This window comes from Falco biarmicus, chromosome 9, assembly GCF_023638135.1.
Source record: "Falco biarmicus isolate bFalBia1 chromosome 9, bFalBia1.pri, whole genome shotgun sequence".
Taxonomy (NCBI): Eukaryota; Metazoa; Chordata; class Aves; order Falconiformes; family Falconidae; genus Falco; species Falco biarmicus.
Window position 1 is genome coordinate 46,320,641 of NC_079296.1, and position 22,268 is coordinate 46,342,908.

Sequence of the window (22,268 nt, forward strand, 5' to 3'; positions counted from 1 at the left end):
GAAATGGAGACTATAGCTCACTTGTTTAGACTGTTACCGTTTCATTTCACTTTTCTGACTATATTCTGGTCAAAACAGATTCCATTAAAAAAAATTTACTAGCAATGATTATCTTCATCTCAAAGTTCATGCTACACAGCCGTACTAAACAAGCCTAAAACATAGGTGTCCAAAAGACTGAATTTCTTACAGCACAGCCAAGCAGCCTGATGAATCAGACACGAGTTTCCTATTTCAACACATAAAGAGATTTTAATTCTCTCAAAAGCCAGAGTTACGGACCAAGACACACAACATCCATGGCCTGATTCAACCTATGACCTTTCTGTTTCCCAGAAAGTTTCAAGTAACAGTCCTTTTCCTGGCTTGTTTTGTGACAGATTAGAACAAAATAATTAGTAGTGAAGAGATAAAGAGTCAGCTAACCAACTTTTTGGCAGAATCTGAATCGCTAAAAAGCCTATAAATTTTATTCTGTATCTTTTCTCTGCATCAGTCATCCTCTACTCACTCCTTTCATTCTAGCCAGAATTCTGCTGCTGTGAGAAATCCCTCCTCACCCAATGCTTTGACTGTGTTGTGTTCTCACCCTTCAGATACCTATTAGCATTCTCACTCTGCCCATACTGATTGCAGTCAGTCCTTCCTCACCTTCAGGGCACTGCATATTTCTGCATTTGATCAGGAAAAATAATACAGAGGGAATCAGTTTGCCTCAGTTCCTTCTTATAAGAGTTTCAGTAAAATGCCTAAAGTTCTTGTAACACTACAAACATCAACCATGAATGTCACAGAATGGTTAACAAAGTTTGGCAGCTGCTGTTGCTGTTTTGGTAGCATGACACAAGTGATTCTTTAGATGATTCAAGCTAGCTTTGCACAGAGTGAAAAAAAAAAAAAAACCAGTGGAGGAGCATGGCAGAAAATGCAAATACAACTGCAGGAACAGGATGGACTGAGAAGGAATGATGGAAGAGATTAGAGATTCAGATTCATACTGTATTATCACAAACTTCACACCGAAGGGTGGTTGTCCTTGGGTTGTCTAAAGTATAGGTGTATATGCCTGTAAGTTTTCACGGCAAGCCAATGGTTATGTTTAAAACAGCGAGACTTTTTCTGATGCACTCCAATTAAGATGTTAAAAACCTAGTCTTTTGTAATAAAGGGACTGAGCGTACAGTGGAAGAAAATTAGCAAGGAGTTCCTCCCAGGCGTCTGCACATGCACAGGGGTTCAAAGCAAGAAAGCGAGCAACGAGCTCTGAAGTGATGTCAAGCACATGAACTAAGTCAGGTAGCTGGGATTTGAGGGCTCTTGAGGTAGATGGGCTTACCCATGGCTGCTCAGGGCAGAGGAGGAGGGTTTCTAAAACTTTCTTCTACGCATTATGCTCACGTGTGACCTGGCAGAGTATTTCTAGAGGAAAGAACACTGGGACCAGAAAAAACCAAAAAGTCCCTTAGTCCCTTTCACATTATTAAACATAATAAACATTTATGCAGTTTAGATATCAGCAGCTGAAGTCATGTTTCATTTCTGGGCTATGCATAGCATGTCTTTTTCCAGGCTCAAAAAGAATGCTGTAATTTAAAGCAGGCTGCCTGACTCAATCAGTGTTTTTGTATGTCATCTTGGAGACAGCGTGGTGGGGGGGAAGGTGGAGAGAAGGAGGCTGAGGTGGAGAAAGGGAGGGTGGTTGCTCATCTGGTCTTTATTTCCTTTCCCTGTTTCTTAATAGTTCAAGCAAAGGGCCCATTCCAGCTAGAAGCAATGACAGTCTTGCTGTGGTATTTCATCTTGGAGGAGGACAGGCCACAGCTTGCTCTGTGTGCTAGCATCCTGGGAGCCTCCGCCACTATGCTGCTGTGGGGTGGGGAGGTCACAGGGGTGCGGGCAGGCCTTGCGTTGTTTTTGTTACAGCAGGAAGATTTCTAAAGGGGGGCCATGCTTTATCTATTGCGTAAAGCATTTCCTAGCTAGAAATCCTTATAACTGTATATGTGCTTGCCTTCTGCCATGTGGTTTTTGTTTACTTTTTTAAATGATGGATCAGTGGAGACGTCACAAGTAGTTAATGGAAAACGACATTTCTGACTACTTTAACCAACTGGGTTGTAGGGAAAACATATAACGTATGAAAGAGACAACATCTGTTAAGCAGAGCCTTTAAAAAAATGGCCTCAAAAGGTGAGGTCAGGTTCACCAGTGACAGACCTGTGGCAGCCCTTGTTCAAAACCCTTATCTGAGAATTGTGTTACTCAAGATTCATGCGTACTGCTCACTTTTGTAGTAACAAACATTAATTACACTCCCAGAACAGGAGGTACTCTAGTACTGCCCGTACTCCAGATGAAAAATCGGAGCACAGAGAGATCAAGTCACTTGTGCACAAACCCACAGAATGAGGCTGTAGTTGAGCCAGAAATGAAGGCCAGGCTTGCGAGGGGCCAGCGCAGCGCCTTAACCGCAAGACCACATTCTCCTCGTTACAGGCACCCTCCTGTTGGATTTTTCTTACTGTAGTTATACCTATTCTTATGCAGGGCGCAGGATATGCCACAAACCAGGTCTTGAATATCCTCAAGGATTTAGTGGGTAGTTGAAAGAGATCCTGTCCCTTTCACGGCAGAAGGAAGGAAGAAGGCTGAGTTCTTCTAGAAACATCCTTTCCCCTGAAAGTCATCCTTATCGTCTTAACAATATTTCCTTTGCTTTCCAAGAGCTGTTTTGAAGAGATAAAACCTTAACAAGAGCAAAAGCATTTCTAGTTCAGGCTAAAAGAAAACCATTATTGTTGTGATTCATACACATATGAAGGAAACAAGAAATGATTCTGTCAGTCCAGAGGGTGCAACAAGCAGCGTAAAGTTGAACCAGAGCAAAACAAGCCATTTCCTGAACGTTAACACTGCTAAAGTTGCATTTCATGTTTCATTGTGCAATTGTATTGAATTAAAATATTCTCTGCTTTGCTGCCTTCTCCTCTGGCCTGCCTCATGTGTTCTCATCTTCCCGGTGCAGTACCTTCCCCTGCGTACCCCCTTGCCCAGCCTGCAGAGAGCAAAGCACCCATCCTTTGCCCACTGTCAGAGCACAGGACGGGGACTATTCAGGAAACTGCATAGGAACTTGAGAAGTTTCTTAAAAATGTCTTTCTTAATTAAAGGATATTAAAATATCTGTTGTATCAGGTGACCTTGCTATGGGCTACAAATTTTTAGGATAGAGGAAAAAGCAGATAATGCTTTAGGATGATGCAGTTTCATTTGGAAACTAGGCAAAGGAATTAACGCTATTTTCAGATATATGAACGATGTCAAAGTTTTTAGTTGAAATAAAATCATTATTTATTGTAATTGCCTCATTAATGTCATCAGAGTCCTACAGACCGCTCTGTCTCAGAAGAAAAAGTACCTTAGCATAAAGCAGCAGTTCCTCCTGACATCCCTGGCCATTAACACACTGTGTTTCTAACGAACGAGCAAAAGTAGCAGATTCCCAGGTTGAGGTTTCTCGGTAAGATGACTGAGGCACTGAAGTCCCTCCCAAAGTACTTTCAGCAAGTGTAGCCCAGCAGGTATATGGTGTGGAGGAGAGGCACAACAGGTCCAGATTTACCAAAGAATAAAGGCACCAAAAGATATAGATAATCATACAGCAGGATTTTACAAAGCCACTTGAGCAGCAAAGAAAGCTATCTCCCATCAGCACCTACAGTCCTCTATACTTCATACAGGCCCTTTCTCTGTCTACTCCCCTTTGTACATTCATGCCAAAGTTACATCAAGCTGCACCCAGCATAAGATTAAGCTACAGTAGTTCATGAGGAGTAAGCACAAAATGTTTTGCTAATTGCCATGTCTGCAGTTAAAGCTCCTGTGCAGCTTTCATGAACGGTTCAAACAGAAAGCCAACACTATTATTCTGCATGTTTGATGTGAAAAAAGTATCAGGTTCTCAGCTGAAACATCAACCAAAAAGCAACACAAGCTCTACGGACACCACATAAATTGAGGAATTCCCTGATCCAAATCCTCTCTTGAAAATTTGCTTTACCCAAATAATGGCACACCCAGTCTAGTCTGGCCGGTCTTCTCAGGTGATTTCTTTACCTGGACACTTAATAAGGAGGGAAATACTATCACAGGATCTATTGGAGATCTGCAGCTGCATCTCAGCATCACAATCCAGTCCAAATCTCTTCAGGTTGAGACTTTGTCTAAGCACATCTCAGAAAAGCAATGAAGCAGAAGGCAATATCCCACATTTTGAACAGGGCTTCAAAAGCACCTGCCCCTCACCTAGATTTGCAATAAAATGACCTCCAGTGACATCTATTGGCTTTCCTATCTGTTTTGCCTCTGGAGGGGTCCTATGGGGAGGCAAGGGGGCTGCCAGAGCTACTCCACCGTATTTTGAAGGACAGAAGATCACCATATTCAGACCTGTCAGCTCATGGCTACAGCAGTGCCCAGCTGTGCCACATCAGCCCTGGGAGAAATCTGAAACTCACATGAAGTCATCTGAGGTGGGCCAATTAAACAGGTCCAAAAATATGAGTCTTGACCTCAGCTTGGAAGAGGTAGTACCTGATTATAGCAAGGGTGTGACCCTCGCTGCTCCAAAACTCTGATTCCAACTACTGAAAAAAATGCCAATATATTTAATACAGCATGCTACCAGAGGAGAAGGGGGAGGGAGAGAGGAGGCAGCTATTGCCATTGTATGTTTTCAAGCAATGGATGAAGAGGGACAAAAGGGTCCACACATCAGGAAACTATTAAAATGAATACATTCCTAGTTTCTTCATAATTAATTCAGCATGGCCAATTTTGTATCAGAGAAGGGGAAAGAAAGATTTCAACCACTTCCTTTTATCTCAAGCTGTTTGGAAGAATATGATCTTGTAACACTGAAAAGAAGTGCCTCACTGCATCCCAGCAGGCGACTGTAATTTTAACTCTTCCACATGCCTAATTTGCTACGTAAATCCCTATTTTCTGTATGACATACAATACTTAAATTATACAGCAAAGACCCAAGTTCATTTAGGCACTACCCATCCCCACTCTCTAGCCCCACCCCCTTTTTTACTTCATATTGCATTAAGAAATACATTGAAAACAGTTTTCACTAGACAATTCCCTAAGAGAATTTTTTTCAGGATGATTGCTTCATTTATGCGAGTTAACATTTGGTTCATATTTTGACGGTTATCTTCACATGCATAAGAACCGGAGACCTATTCTTTCCCTGTTCTTGAAATTGTAGGCTCTGGGTTAGGCCAAGTTACGCAATACTTTCAAAAGAAGATTCATTAGGCAGCTATTTATATGCTCAAGTAATTCCATTGTTTTCAAGGTCCTACAGGAACAAATGTATTAAAGCTCTGACTGGCCACAAGTATAGACAGTCGGTTTGGGAGCTCTTTCACAGTCATTCAACAAGCAAAGAGTAGCACGCACAGGTAAAACAAGTCCTTGAAGTACAGTTAACCAAGATAATTATTTGCAGCTTTCCTTAGTAGAAGATTCGGGTAGGGTTAGTCGAGCTCTGTGGCTCTGAAAGTCTACCAAACACATTAAACACTTGATCGTTGTTGCCCTGTATGTAACACACAATGTAACTGAATATGTAAGCGCACCATTTGAAATCCTAAAACCTGGGAAACCTATGTGAACATTCAGCAAACAAATAAAATACGTCTGAGGTTAAATAGGAATGTGAATGCAAGGAGAGTTTCACCTACTAGTAAGACTCCACTAACAAGCTTCGTCTAGAGAGACCATGTTTCTGTGCAACACTACGCACCCACATTTTTCTTCTATAGAAGAATTGACTGAAAGTTTTGTGAGTGTTACTTGCTCGGTATCTTCTAATAGCGCTTAGCTGGCCCAGACAAAGTTCAAGGTGCCTGCATGCTACATGAGCTACATCATCATACGTAGCCCAAAGTGATTACACAGTGCCACAAGAACGGCAGAAGCGGCAGGGAACAGCAGAAGGGCTTCTCCCCACTGCATCTGAAGAGCTGAGGTACGGTCTGATTGCATGGCTTGACCAAGACCAGACGGAAAATCTGTTAGGGCTGCATACTCAATCCAGGGGTTGGAAGTCCACCACCAGCCCTGTCACCACATTACCATTCTTCCCAGATACTTTCCTATTACACCACTTGCTTATGTCAATAACTCCAAGTCTTTTTTTATTAAGACAGAAGCCTATGAAAACAGCATACTATAATTTAATTCATGCAGTTGTTTTCTCAGACTGTATGGTACTGAGCTTTTACATGTTTTCTATCACCGTATTAGCTGCAGAGTGATGACTAGGATTTGCAAAGAAGGAAACCCACACTATCAACTTCTCTGAGCATTCACTGTTTAGTAATTGACACATCAGATAGTAACTAATATTTGGCAATTCCACAAATATTATGCTTCAGACTGATGCAGCACAGAAATGAGTATTATATTTATTGTCACTGGAAGTATCAGGAATTTAAACCACTGCATTCATAGAAACAAGCTTGTTCTTCAAGGCAGTTAAAGCCTAAGGGTGGTTGTAATGATCAGCTCCATCAGGCATTTTGTAGCAGAAGAAAAGCCTTTGTTCCAAAAAGCATGGCTGGGATTCTGAAAAATCTGCAGACCCAGATTTTGATTTAAATGTTAGAATGTTTGCCAAGCCAGCTTCTTGGATTTCTAGACTTTGATCAGCATGTCCATGACAACCATGCCTATTGCTTTAATCATTATCAGAAACCATGTGTGTGTTATTAATAACAAATTCTGCCAAATCTTTCTCTTGGTTTGCCATTGTGGAAATGAGATCAAAATTGCAGTTAACAGACAATATGTTGACAACATTGATTTTTTCAAAGCAACCAAAAGCTGTATACTCATATATTAAAATGACAAACATCAAATTGGTCTTCTGCCATTTCAAAATTTACCTGTAAAAGTTCACTGACACAGCTTAATAATAGATAATTTTAAATGTTTCCCAAAGAGTAAGACTTGGGGAGTGAAAATGTTTTTAACAGCAGAAATAGGGCATTTGTTCAAGCAAAACAGACTAACGTTATTCTGGATTGCATGCTATACATGTTTTGTTTAATGCTTTTCTCTGCGAGAATTTTGTTCCATTCTGAACACTACCCTGCTAGGAAGGCACCGACTGCAGGGCCAAGAAAGCAGAGGACTATGGTGATGCTCAGCAGAGGTACACGTATGAAGATGAAATAAAGAAAGAAGAAATGCGTGTGGGAGCAAACTTCTGTATACACTCGACTGCGAAATTATCTTCCACATAAGGTGACTGAATATACTACTAGCAAAAGCACAGTACGCTGTGAGCCCTGGAGCAGCAAGCAGACGCACAGAGAGCCTGAACAGTCTTACCTGCTCCTAATTCTACATTTCTTTGGGAGGTCAGTCCTCAGCTCCAGCAATTTGTTGCCTCCTTTTCCCCAGCCCAACAGTCCCCTGACAGCAAGCAGGAAGGCTACAGTACAAATACTGCCCTAGAGAAGAGGTGCTGAGAAATCCTACCAACTTTATCAGATGCCTGACTGTAATAGTTTCATTATTTAGGACCTCGGTACAAAGCCAACTCTAACCCCGATTAGGTTTTAAGAGCAGAAATACTACAAGTGTGAGATTCCAGATCAACAGTAACAACTGATGAGCTTTAACCGCCTTGAAGAACAAGCTTGTTTCTATGAATGCAGTGGTTTAAATCCCTGCTGCTTCCAGTGACAATAAAAGCCGTACAGCAGAATCCCCACAGTCAGAGGCTGAAGTAGCCCTAAGCCTTGTGATGGACAAGGCACCTAAGAAAATCCCAGCTGAGTAAAACACATACTGGCCTCCTCTGTTAAGCTACACAAACAAGTTTTCACGTTTCCTTTATTTTTCAGCCCTGCTCAGTTATAGTTTTATTTGTAGTAAGTCCTTAGTCTGGACTATCCAATACATCTAAAAATCCCATAATATCTGTTGTTCAGTAAATCAAATAGAAGCTTTTGTTTAAATAGTAACGCTGTAATGAAAAGTCTGCTTTCTGACAGTTTTCCTTTAACTAACCCCGTAGCAAGACTTCTCATCATATCACTAATACACAAATCATACTAGAGACAAGAAGGCTGAAACAAAGCATCAATTTGGTTTCTGTATCCCCCAGATGCTCTTCCTATATTGCATGTATTAATTAAAGATGTAGCGACAGTTCATTTAAATACCTCAGAAGGCTCCAGCATCACACATCAGCAATATCATACACCAACAACAGGGACTACAAACAGCAAGGAAAAATAGATCAGCTGTGTTAGAATTAATTTCCTAAACATGTAACCTCTCTGTCTATTCTGTTGATACTCAGATTTAAATGAATGCAAAAGTCAGGAAGGACAAAGAAAAAACTTGACTGATGTAAGGATTCCCTTTTATGTGCCATTTTGGCATAGGCACATGAGTGTGTCCTTGTTCTCTACACAGCGCTGAGAAGGGTCAGAGGACTTCAGCAAATTTCCCAACACTCTATAACTTGGTGCAGAGTCAGGACTAGAATGCCAGGACACCCAGTACGCCAAACCAGCCCTAATACATTCTTTTTATTTTCTAATTGAACATTTGGGTACACTATCATCATCATTAATGTTTCAAAACTACGCATGTACAGTAGCGCAAAATAAGAGTGCTAGGGGTTTTTTTAATGCCATCTTCTAGTTGTGCTTACAACAGGGAGTGTCGGAGGGCTCACATTTCAAAACAGAATCCAGCCCTCACACTCCCACTGACCACTTGGGAGCCGGTCAGTGCATCAAGCTGTTGTTTGCTGTTATCACTTTTCTGCTTTATGTGATGAAGCATCCTCATAAGCACACCCTTACAGAGCTCTGCTAGGAAGGGGATCCACCTACCAGTGTCATGTGAACTTTATCTTCCCCCGTACTGTGTGCCTTTCAGCTGCGTAACACAAACTCGGGGGAAGACAGAAGTAGTATGTTGAATAAATTGTTCCTTTGCATTTCACTTTGAAGGACCTCTCTGCCTCGTGTTGTTTATAATGAGTCTAGTTCTAAGCAGGGCATTTGTGTGTGTGTGTGTGGAGGTGTTTTGGTTTTGCTGACTGTGCAAACTGAAACTTTGTGCGAATTGTCTAGGGAAAGCAAAGAGTCCTTTATTGTGTCTGTCACTGCCAAGTGATTTGGCAGATTCCTCTGTGAGATGCACAATCCCATAGGTTGAAAGAGAGCTTGGCTGGCCAGTGACCAGCAGAAAAGCTCAACTTAAACACTTTAAAAATCTTATGGCCAATTTGTGGTTTTGGCTGAATAAAGGGAAAGGATGAAAAATAGAGGCAGCTGGGTGTCAGCGAAGGACGGAACATCGATGTCATTTTCATTGCTGTGCCACACAAAAGTACTGGCTTCATACGTATGTTGGATCTAGCTAAGGTAAACACGTGCACTGGCTGGGTAAATCTGCAAAGATGGTTTCATTTGTCTTAGCGTCTGTCTGGAAGACCAAGGTGTATCAGCAAGGTCCTTTCATTTGACTAACTGCTAGTGGACGGAGTACCCAGCCAGGGCTTTTGCAGAATCCGTGCTGCTTCCTGAATCCAAGGCGAGAGGGAGTCCCTTAGGTCCTCTAATTACCACCACCAGCCCAAGGCTGGCTTCAGCTTGTGCCTGAGGACCACGAGGAGGGAAGGGGCTCTGGGCCGCCACAGCCGCCAGCCCAGGGGTGCCTCAGGGAAGGACGGCTCTCCCTTCTGCACATTGCCTCCCGATTTCCAAAGTCAAAGCAGCACAAAGAACCTGTTGTGTCAGCCACCTGGACACTGAGAGACATGTCAAAGAATGGCTAGATTCTGGTCCTTCTAGAAAAATCTGTTTGGTTTTAATCATCCCCAAAGGCCTGCCTGTCCTGGCTGCATTAAATAACCCTTGAAATGTCGGAGTGAAGATACGTACAGCTGTCGGAGAGCCATACAGTCACATAGCAGGAGAAATGCTGGGAGCTTTGGTTTGATAGAGTCTGCCTCTCAAATCAGCATGTAAACCATAAAATTGTCAACCCCCCAGACTAAAAGAATGCTGAAAACTTAAAGACCTTGACACATTACAGTTTGTAACCTAGTTTGAATGTTATTTAAAGTGCGGTAAAACAGAGGTCCCACCAAGCTTTTGCAGCCAAGGGTAGAAACCGCACCAAAGACTGCCTGAGCCTGAAGGCAATGGGACAACACGGTAACAACAAAACGTTTTGCCATTGTGAATAGGGGCATATCTTTGCCTGGTTAACTCAGAGGATAAAGAAACCCTTATCTGCAGAAAGAGTAAGAAAAGATAATGCTTAGTGACCTAAACACCAACCAAGGTTTATTATTAAACACCATTCAAATCAAGCCAGGGTGAGGAGGAAGCAGGAGATTAATAGTTTAAACAAGGTAAATGCCCCATTTTATAAAATAAGAGACTTTAGGTTAATACCAAAGGACAAAATGTGTCTTCTTGCTCTTTTTTGGCACTTGGTTAAGAAAAACCTTTGGTGAAAACAGTTCTTGCCCTCCAGCTGGATGAGTACTAAGACACCTCTGTCACACAGCGACCGGGTGCTGGAGCACCCTGCCGAGCAGGGCTGGCTGCTTCTGCGCCAAGGAGCAGGCTGTTTCTTGGAAATGTTTACGCAATTCAACTGCGCTGCTGCTGAAGCCACAGAGACTTAAAAAAAAAAAAAAAAAAAAAAAAGGGAAAACACCCAGCCTCAGACCTCTCAAGCCATTAGTGTATCTCACTCAGGTTTTGCCTTCTACCAAATACTGTCAAATTTCTGTTTTGTTTGGACCTGAAGGGTGGAGGGAGCTGGAGAGTTGCCTTTGCTGCTGTCAGTGCTTCCTAATGATGTTTCTTACTAGACAAAATGAGCTCGTTTGTTTGAGAATCCAAATTCCCTGTGGGGCACAGTTTGGGAAACTGAAGATATGGGAAGGAAAATAATATCTGTCAGGGCAAAGTATAAACATCCATAAAGCAGAATAACGAAACACCTACAGAGAACGTTGTAGTTTTGCCAGCAAACTAATTAAAATCACTGACAGGAGGGAGCTGTGACAGCCGAAAAGTTAAAAATAAATCAGAAGTTTAGTCTAGCAATTATAAGAGGAAATTACCGCCGGAGTCAGGGCTCCTATGTTCTTTTCCCAGTTCTGCTTCCGATTTACTGAGCAAATTGGAGAAGAAAGATTTTAAAAGTAGGTTCTAATTTGGAAGGCCTCCGTTCCTGATGCCCAGCTGTACACACAGAGGACTTAACCAATTAGCATCTTCAGTTCCCTCCTGTGCGTTTGTGAGGGCAGAGCATTGCAGGGCATTGGCATCTTCTCTGAAGTCAGCTCCCTGATGTGGAGAAACCTGCAGTTACCAGCCCGCTCAACATGCCCATCTCTGAAAGCTCCCAATCTGTGAATTGTGGCTAGTGCAACATATGGCTGTGGGAGTCTGATGCTTAAAAGTTCTTTATGGCTGCCATAACATATTGCAGTGGGAGTGTTATGTGTAAATACTGTTTGTAAACATTTACAAGACTTCTCAGAAGCACTCTGTCTCCATAGTCAGCGCTATTACTTTTGGAAATAATACACTCTGTGACCTGCACATTTTCTGAAAGGACTGCCTCTTAGCAGGGGCAATGAAGCTGCATTTCTAGGTCTGACTGCAGGAGGAGTTTAAGTAGAGTGCAACTGAAACTGACAATCAGAAATAACTTGTCTGCTGTTCAATAATGTAGCCCCAACTGAAGCTACAAATAAAGCAATCTGTGACACCTCAGGAGGAGGGGGAATGTCTCTTGATTGTAGGAGCTTTCTGTACACAGGGTTGCTGTTCAATTCCATGAGAATTTATAAATGAAGAGAGTATGTGGCTCCTTCTTATACTGACCTGAGTTGTGCTACAAAGTCCTCAGAGACACAGCCAAATTAAGTGTCCAGAATAAGGATGTCTCCGTAAATTGACCTTTTCCTGACCAATATACAGTTACAGTCTCCCATCCTTATCAAGGGACACCATGGATCAGAGGATTACACTCTGGGTGGCTGCCAACACTCATTTAGTCATGGAAGTCCGAATGTTTCTCATTATACCAATGGACTGTTTGGGGTTTTTTTTCTTTTGTGCAATAGTTCTGTAAATATATGCATCCTAATGTCGGCTTCATTTTTGCTTTGAGCCAGAATATTTACAGTGGCTTGTCAGACTGAGTGTCATGAAGCAAATTATTATAGATGTTTGCCTATTTATAACAGAGGTTGCTACTGCATCTGATCTTTTAAAGAACAATATTGCTATGCACGAAAAATAGACAACGCTGTGCACTGATGCTACAGAAAAAAGAAAGAGAGAGGATAGAGTAGGTTTGGTGTCCTCCTCCTCTTCTGCCCACCAGTATGCAGGGGGTAGTGTGCTCAATGTTCCTTTCCGTCTTTCTCCCACAAGGTTACCCTGGAGGTAACACAGTGTCCCCCATGTCCACCAGCCACGGGAGCTCGAGTCTCAGAGCTCCTACCAAACTCAGGTCTTCTGCCAACCACCTCCATTGACCTGTGTTTTCACATAGAAAGCAATTTGGACCTACACGCTGAGAAATCATACAAGCCCCCGAAACATAAACAAACCATTTCCCAGCATGATGAGTCATTTTACTTTTCTAGACTTCATGTGGGATCCTTAAGAATATATGTTCAGTGTCACGAGTGTTACAAGTCATCTTGAACTTTTGAGTATTTCTTACAGAAGTAACTCTCAGTACTGTTAAACTCTGGCTTCAACGTACGAACTCTTCATTAAGGGAATATGACCTTCATGTCTGCTGCTGGTACCTTTTGCCTAAAGTTCCCTAATAAAAAAAAAACCACCCTTACTTTCCTACTACCTCTCCCACACCCCTTTTTGGTCATTCATTGCTACCTCCCTTTGTTTTGTAGGCTCGTCCAAAAGGAGAAGGCCTGACACCATACCAGGGCAAGAAACGCTGCTTTGGTGAATATAAGTGCCCCAAATGCAAGAGAAAATGGATGAGTGGAAACTCCTGGGCTAACATGGGACAAGAATGTATCAAGTGCCACATTAATGTTTATCCTCACAAACAGGTAGGAGAAGTGCAGACCTGCTGGCATACAGGCTTGGAATTAGGAACGCTCTTGACTTTGCAAAGCATGGGTAAGACTTACAGAGGACTTGACATGGACTACAACATGCCACAAAAAATTGTTTCCCTGACGAGATGCTGTTGTAAGTCCTGGAAATCAGAACTGCTGTCATCAGAACTGGAAAATCTGAGTGCCGTATTTTTCAGTAAAAATACCTCCCAAATCTTTACCTGCCTTTATTATAGAAACAGGCTGTGGGGCCTTATAATCTGAGATGGAGTAAAGCAAGTTTAGCAGCAGCAGGGCTCCTAGCTCTTCTGAAGCTCTTCATATTTACCCCAATTTAATGTTTCATTCCACTGGTGTCAGTGGAGTTACTTCCCATGCATACTACTTTTTTCACCTGTTGAAATAAGATTGAATTTGGTCAAGGGCCCTTGTCTATTTGTAAAGATTAGTGATGAAAGAACAATACTAAGATGACTCCTGCCTACAGAATTCCTTGGTTAATGACAGTAAAACAAGACAGCCTGGTTAAAGACAGGTTTCTCAGTTTCCATAATACCAAGTGATGCCCCAAGCAAAGAGCTTCGAAGAAAGTCTTTTATTAAGCTGAAAGGGTCAAACCTAGAAAGTAGCTCTGCCAGGAAAGCTGCACCTGCCACCCTGCCAGCCACAGCTCACGTGGTACACACAGCCTTTCCTGCGCCCTGCAGATTGCAGTCGCATCTATCCCTTGAGGTAACTTCCTGTGTTTCCAGCTTACGATGGTAAAAACTACTGTCAGCTCCTGCTTGTGTCCCATCAGAACCGGTCACAAGCAGTCAACCAGGTCAGTGGTGTTTACTGGGAGACAGACAGACCAACTGCACAAGCTTATACCCCTTGTTTCCCTGAGAAACCAGGCTACAGACTGGCTGTCAAAGCTGAATTTTCATGCAGAAAGTCACTTTTGACAACCCCACGAGAAATAAATTTGTCCATCATAGAAAAATTTGGGAGCAATTTCATAATATTGCAGAAAATCTTTGTGGATGGAAAAGGTGAGAATTATTTTTAAAGAGTTTGGGAGGTGTGATTTGCCTCAGGTGTAATTTATCCTAACTGAATCTCAGTAATAAATAGAGCTGTGCGTGGGTCAGGTTACCTGCTGCCCACTCAGAGACCGCTCAAACCGTAGACAGATCATTTGGATGCAATAGGTGCAAAGGAAATTCCATCATGAGCCTTAGGTGTCTCATTAGTTACCTAAGTGCTTGCAAAATTCCTATAAAAACTCTTTCCATGGGTTCATAAGGAACACTTCATAGCATTTCATGAGATTTTGGAGGGGAGGGTGTCAGGAGAAAAAAAAAATCCTAGAGAAGGATACTGTGACTTTATTATGACAAAAAGGCTGAGGAATATTGAAATTCATTGCAACAAGCAGGAAGAGGAGATACAGAGAAGTTTATTAAGCTTTATCCCATGCAGGAATATCAAATCAACTGTATTTCCTCCTCTTGTATACACATGCATATTCATCTAATCCTAAGGGCAAGATTTCACTCAGTTTTTACAGCAACATTGCATCCCAATATGCAGCCAAAATACTGGTTTAGAATTGCTAGTACCTTGAAGCAACACGGATTGCGGTTAAAATGTAGTGTTTGAAGCCTGCCACGCTTGTGGCAGAAGCTTTGGTTTAAACTTGACATACTTTACGAGATTATCATCCCTTCTTTCTGTCATGGAAATTTTTCTACTTTACAGCAGACTTGTACAATTCTCTGGCTGAGCCAGTGAATATCTGTGTTTCTGTTGGCCAGCTGAGATGTGATCCATTCCCCTTTCTCTGGGCTAATGCCACTCTGATTCCAAACCTGAAAACAAGAGGTCATCTTTAGAAACTACAGACAAAACTGACGGGAAACTATATTGCAAGTGAGAAAAAGGACCTCTTTTTTTTTTTTTGTGGAAGCATAAATATGGAAGGAAAGCTAACAAATTTTCTTTCACTAACTCACATGAGAATCTCGAAGCTTCCAAGGTCTCTGTTTCCTTGCCTTCATTTAGACAGCTTGTATAGACAATTGCATCAAAATCCAGATTGAGCAATGAAGTCATTTGTCGCATGCATGGAAATACAGTCTTGAGGATGAGAGAAATTACAAAACCCTTGATTTGTGACACAAGTTTCTAAATATTTACATTGTTCTTTTAAATTCTTTCTATCATTTATGTTACTGTTCAAAGGATCTCAAGAAATTGCTCTAGTGGTATCCCATCCACACTATACAAGAGGCATTATAGACATGGGAATATGTACATTTTGTAGTAAATAAGGTTTACAAGTAGTCCCTCGGGCAGAGTTGCCGCTTTTGGCAGGGCTAGAGGAGTCTAATCTGCATAGCAGCACTAAAGTCAAAGACATACTGTGGAAGGGTTGCAGTCTACAGTGCTTGCGTAAGCTGGGCTTGCCTTGGAGCCAGTTACGTAGTGTTTTCTGGGGAATAGTCGCAGCATGTGCAGTGCAGGTGTCCAGAGCTGACCACCATCACTGTGTTTCCACACCATTCCCTAAGGACACCATAACTTAGGCTGTGGAAGAGCTTTGCTATTATCTCTCCATGTGTTTGTGCCCCACCAGTAGGTAATGAAACTATTTGAGATCTTCAAGACAAGAGTGCGTTTCAACTAGGCTTCTAGATGTAAATAACTTGCAGCCAGTCACTAGTGCCGTTTCCCAAAATTTGAACTTACAACCTCGAGCCGAAAGATTTTACGTCCTGTTGTCACTGCCTCACCTCCATCGGCTTCTATTTCTCAGTGTCACTATCACCATTCTTTCTAGTCTTTTTCATTCTTCCAGAGGTGCCCTGTGCTGCTTCTGATTAAGCATACCAGCAATAGCCAGACAGTAAAGAAAACAGCATCAGTTCACACACAGAGCCAGCAGCAAAGGAGAACTGACAGGCTGCATGAGGTCAGCACTGCTTCTTGACAGAGCCTAGTGTTTGCTAACCTATACATGTTTTTTGTCCAAGCATCCAGCTCCACACCACACTTTCTCTAACGTTCATCAACATTTATCTGTGCAGCGTTATTCTGCATCATCTTGGAAAATATGTTCTACCCAGTCACCAGTACTCCTACACTAATTACTGTATTTTGTAAAAGCACAGTGAAAGATAAATGTAATTCAAAGACCAATACTTCTAGTTTGAGAGCTAAAGCACACAAGAAAAATCTTATTGTGCACGTAAGATTGTTTTAGAAGGTTTTTTTAATTAGCACTGCTACCCCACTCAAATGTAATTTCCTATTTATTGTTTAGATTTTGATTCCTTTTGTTGACACCTACCATAGGAGAGTCCTCATTCATGTTTGAGTTCCTATGCACGTCTAGAAGTTTTTAGCAATCACTTTTTCCCCTCCTCAGTGCATCAGTGAAAGTCCTCAACTAATTATGGGCTCTTACTGCCTTTATTTTATGGGACCAGATTATTTTCACTGTCATCTGAATCTTCCATTAGACAGTTTTTCCAACTTAAACAACTCACCTAAGAAAATATGCTGCCTCTCCCCAGAAGCCATGTTTCTCTTGCGGCATTTTAATTCCATTCAAGAAAAAGAAATCAATGTTGCTGTTTTGTAGCATCTATTCTTTCACTGTAAACTCACCATACCACGTGATGTGGTCACAGTACAAGCAATCCATAAATGGATTTCTTTCTTGGATTTTTTTTCCCCAATTTAACAAAACCCAGATGAGCTGGCCAGACAGAAGTCTGACCTCCATGCAAGCTCAGACAGTATTTACCTCTAGTGAAAGAAATGATTTCTACTTCCAAACAATCCTGTCAATATTTCTTCTCTGCAATGTGTTGGAATTCATCATCTCCTTCTCCTACTCCTTACCCTACCATTTGATAAATCTATTATTGTGAGCTAACAGACAAAAAAGATATCTTGAATATTATTAAAAAAAAATAACGGTCATTTTATCAGAAGATGAATATCAGTGTTGGTTCCTCAACATTAACTATCCTTACGTCAAGTTACAAGAGCCTTTGAAACCACAAGATTTACTTAACTGCAAACAACTCAGACCATGTCTAAAACCAGTCAGGTGCCACATTTCCCTGGTGAGGGCTACATTCACAACAGTATATACAGCATGAAAACTCATACCAGGTCAAGTCAGCCTCCCCCATTCCACATCTGGTCCTGGGCAGTAGAGGACACTTACAGGAAGGTGTGGATATGGACAAAACCAGCAACCACCTCCGAGGATACATTCCCATCCTCTGGTATGGCCAAGTGAGTATGTGTATTCCCAGTTCCTCACCAAATAGATCAACCTCTACAGAGTCTATTCAGTAGCTGAAATATAACCACATAGGCCACCAAGCCTTGCTATGTCATCCTCAATATTGGAGATGAGGATGCTTTTGTCCAGTTAAGGAGAAAAGAACTGACATCCTTATTTCAGGGTTGCTGGATGTTCATTGCAGTGAGTTAGGAGTGAGTTCTCAATTGCCAGGCTTGGCCTTCTCTCCAGTCCTCATCTCCATCTCTGTATCTCACCTTTCCCAATTGCTTTCTTCTGTCTGCGGACTTTTCAGTCCTGTAGGGCTTGTCCACATCGCCTCACAAGGGATGGTTTGTGCCCGAGTACTCCCAGGCTACACTGCCTCAGGCAATAATACCACAGTACTGCAGATAATAATCTCCACCCTGGATAGCCCTGGGGTCGCCATTCAAGCACATATGCTGAGCCTGTGAATGGCTTGTGCAGCTATGCTCAAATCTTGATTTCCTATGCATACCTTTCATTAGTAGGTCCCTGGAGAGGAGAGCAGCCACACTTCCCTGCCACCTGCTCTTTGTTCCTGGAGGCTCATTTCACTCCAGGAAAAGATCCCGTGCCAATTCCCCATAAGGAAAGACTCAATTCAGCCCTGTGTTCTTACTCCACATACTCTATCTGTGAGAATGACTTTTTAATCTCTCTGGGGCAGGAAAAGTCTTCTCAGCAATTTTACAGCTGTGTATATACTTCAGAGTGCTCTATAAATACAGCTCTAAATCTCTGCACTTAAGAGAGATGATGGAGCATGTATCACAAGGAGTAACACAAGAGCCCAATAGCAGGGCTGCTGGCGTTCATTCCTCAACTCATCCACGGCCCAGGAATCAGGTGGCTTTTGCTCCTGAGCTGCAAAACTATTCCTTCTCCCAAGAAAGCTCAGCATGCATTTTTGTTTTCCTGACTGTGTTCCTCCTTTTGAGTTTCCACTATGTCCCTCAAGTGGTAGGCCTACCCCTGGGAGCACTTACACAAATTCACAGGACATGGGGCAAAAACTGGAGTCTCATTGAGATCAAGCCCTGTTGAGGAGTAGGAGACTAAAGAACTACCCTGATGAAGCTGCTCCATGGCCATTCCAAAAGTAGTTTCCTAGGTAGTCACTTTAGCTGCTCTAAACATAAACAGACATCTCAGATTGGACTTAAACCTACCTCTTATTCTTCCAAGGCATTTGGATTTTGTAGTTGTTTATGCTCCTTCTTACTCGGCTCCAGCAACAAAGCCAGTCCTTACAGCCATTCACCAGCATTCCTGGCACTGTAACAGCCCAGACACCAAGCTTTGAATTCTCATTTTCTTTCCCTGCCCACTCCAGCAGCAACATCTGCACCTGTGGTTGCTTCCTGGCTGGCCTCTTATCAAGGCTTCTTCTCTGATTTTGTGGCTAACTGCAGTGCTGTTTGTGATGACAGCTGTTGCACTGGTGCAGAACCAGCCATCTGGTGACCGACTTGTCCTCTTGGACACTATTTTCTTCCAGCTGTCAGGACTTTACTGTTGGACTGGAAATAATTTGGTATGTAAATACATTCTTCATGATTTCCAAGCTATTACTTCCATGGGCCACGCAGTGGTCCCATCACAATTGCCATAGCCGGGTGCATCCACAGCCACCTCTTTTCTCTCAGTATGGGGAGGGATCGGCCTGATCACTCAAGCCCAATAAACTTTTCAACAGTTTCAGGCCTACAAGTATGATCTTTTGACTCTTTAGATTTAATTAACCCTCCCCAGCACGCCCATACTTGTGTGTTCCAGCAGTGGGAATACAGATCACCCCAGACTGCTGCTTCTCTGAACTCTAAAAAGAGATTTTTCGCCATTTAGCTCATGCAGTTATCATTCATTCCTAGCTGGCCTGTCCTAGAGGCATGCTGCTGACAGAGACTGCTTGCCCTGAGCATCGCGCCTATGATCTGCAGCCTTCTTATCACTGCCTCTCAGATCCACAGCAACAACTGAGGGCCTTGTTAATGTTCCTTGTTCCCCCCAAGCAGACAGAAAAGCAGAGGGTCTACTGCTCAAGAATACGCATTGAATTTCATCCTTTTTCCCCAGCGCACCATTTTTTTTATTGGACTAAAAATTTAGGAATTCATGATAGCGTGTGTGTCTTGAGGGAAGTGTAGCTACCTGTAGCTCCTTAAGACTGTTAACCTAACAGTCATCCTGCCAGCTACAGTTGTAGACTCCATTTCTGTTCACATACCTAATCTGTCATTTAATAGTCTCAATCGCCCCATGAAGACCTGAGGTAATGAGTCCAAAAAATTGTATCTTTTCTTACATTTGAATTTTGATGCAATCCTTTACCCATCAGTGGTGCAATCAAATTGTTCCATTCTACAGAAAAAAGTCAATCTTTAAACATAAACCATAAGCAGCCACATTATTCCATTCTGCTTCTTAGCAGAAGCAATTTTCCACAAGGATGTCCTAGTGACATTTTTCTCTGACACCTAACACTTCATAAGGGTGAGCTTTTTGTTTTGAGGGTTTGGGGGTTTTAACTGACTTGGGGGGAATGCAGAGTTCATTCAGTACATTTAGACTGAGACAGCAATAGCTTAAAATCAAAAGTTAATTTGCAGGACAGGAATTGCTATATAAATTTAAATTTATTTCAGCTTCATTCCCCTGAGGCAACAGCTTTAGTCACTACCATCAAATGCTTTCCTGGTGGAGCTGCACAAGATTATTTCCACCCAGCAACTACCAGGAGAAAATTAAAGAAAGACACACAAAAACAAGAATGTAAGAGTGCCCGTCCCTATAGTTTTTACTGAAAGTATGGACTGCCAAATCCTGGATGCTTGCATTTAAAAAAAAGACAATGAAAATTGAAGTATTATATTTAAGCTCTCCATTTAATGGAAAAAAAGCATACCTTTCCCAGAGAAACACAGCAGGATTTTCTGTTGTTTTACAAGCTCCATTTCACCTCTTTCTAAGGAAAGGAATTACTTTTTCAGCCAAATAGCCTGTCCCCTTCTCCACACCCTCTCCAAATGCATGGCTGAGTTTTCATGCTACTGACCTCTCAGTAGCAGCACGGAACTCATGCAGCCTCCTCAGCTATTCAGATCTTCCACATAATTCAGGCAGTCCCTAAAACTAAGACACAGCATGCAACAGCCTGACCCTGCCCCCTCTTGCACCAGCATCTTCTCCTTCCACCACGCCAAAACTGGAGGAATTGTCCTAGGTCAGCCTGCGCCAAGGAAGTCTAACCTTGATGGACACACGGCTCTTTGGCTATCTCATGTCCTATCCTTTTAGCATGGCGTAAGAAAGGTCACAAGGCTGTGAGATTATTAGGGTCCTCCACAATTAGTATCCAGACAGATAGCAGTTGCTTCTCAGGGTGTTTGAAAGGATTTCTTTTTGCCTTCCAATAAATGCTTGAAGACAAAACAGCAAATGGACATAAGCTGGGACGTCGTTTTATGCAAGGGTTGGTTTGCAGTGGTTTTGGGACAAACCATGCTAGCACGCTACCAGTTTCGAAGCCTCAGCCCTTTACCAGCTCACCAGCAATGTAATCCAGGCTCTGTTGGGCTCACTCCTTCCAGCTGGACCTTGGCAACCTGCTTCCCTGCATTTGTAACCCCTCTATCCCCAGCCTTTGTGTCGTAACACACTGGTAACAATAACATTTCTGAAATCAAAATGCTTTGCAGGCCAAAAAGCTGAGCTCAATCAACGCAGGGGGAAAGCAAACCACGGAGAGCTATTGTTTCTGAAAACCGTCCAAAAACTCTTGGCGCTTCAAGACATTCCCAATGTCCTTTGCACTATTTCCAGGAAAAATTATTCCCAAGGCCTTGCGTATTAAAAAAAAAAATCTGGCTTATATCAATAAACATGATAACTGCTGTATTTTTTCTCTTTAATCAGAGCACAGCTAGCATGTAGAAGCAATCAGAGCCGAGTTGAATAGCCTGTCTTAAGTGTAGCATTTCAAAACTCTCAAATTCTCCAATGAGGAGCATAAATTAACTCCTGGGACTCCTGAACCTGAGCACCATCTTTGACTACTCTTACGTAACAAATTCTTGAAGAAAATTTGTGGGCAGATGTTGGTGGAACAAGTAGTAGAAAAGGCAGAAGGGCAGTTTTTCTGCCCAAATAAATGTATTCAACTTGTCTGTGTTGTGGCAGAAGCACTGCCTGCACCAGCGGTTGGGTTGCAAGCCCAGAAACAGGAGTGCTGGTTCTGATTTCAAATCCTAACATACTGACTTCCAACAAGTCATTCAAAGCTCAGTGGGGTTGCAGCAGGAGGTTAAAGGATTTAGAGAAAATGAGGGATCTGTCTGCCTTCCTTACCCTCTACCTGATGCACTGAATCCAATTTGCAGTTAAATACATAGCCTGGGACAGATGAAACTTCAGGCAATATCATGGGTAAGAGCACTGAATCTGTAACAAACCACTGGCAGTCGCCACCAAATTATTCCCATATATTGTTTTTACTAGCTGTGCAATATAATAAGAGTGTTTCACTTACAATCCAATACAACCAAGCAGGAATTTGCAGATGACCCTTGTTCAGGATGACATAATATATTTTTGTCTCATTTTAGCTATCCAGAAAGCTGGAAAACCCTTCTATTCTCTGGATTATAAGCTCTTCTTGCAGCATTCCACAGCAAAAAAATAAGTTTCAAATGTCTGTTCTTCCTGTCCACAGGGTCTCAGGTGGGTGGCTTTGGAGTTAAGAATTTACAAATAAAAACTTAGATGATTGGGTAT

General features: G+C 42.2%; 1 protein-coding gene across 2 annotated transcripts in view; it reads left to right on the forward strand.

The window, feature by feature from the left end:
• ZCCHC24 (zinc finger CCHC-type containing 24) overlaps window positions 1-22,268 on the forward strand; it is a 114,810-nt gene that overhangs the window by 86,470 nt on the left and 6,072 nt on the right. Inside the window, exons 3-4 of one of the 2 annotated variants that reach the window (XM_056352135.1) lie at window positions 12,995-13,159; window positions 22,100-22,214. In XM_056352135.1, the coding sequence (XP_056208110.1) occupies window positions 12,995-13,159; window positions 22,100-22,214 (280 nt within the window). The remainder of the gene's footprint in view (window positions 1-12,994; window positions 13,160-22,099; window positions 22,215-22,268) is intronic. The other variant, XM_056352136.1, reaches the window with a different exon arrangement.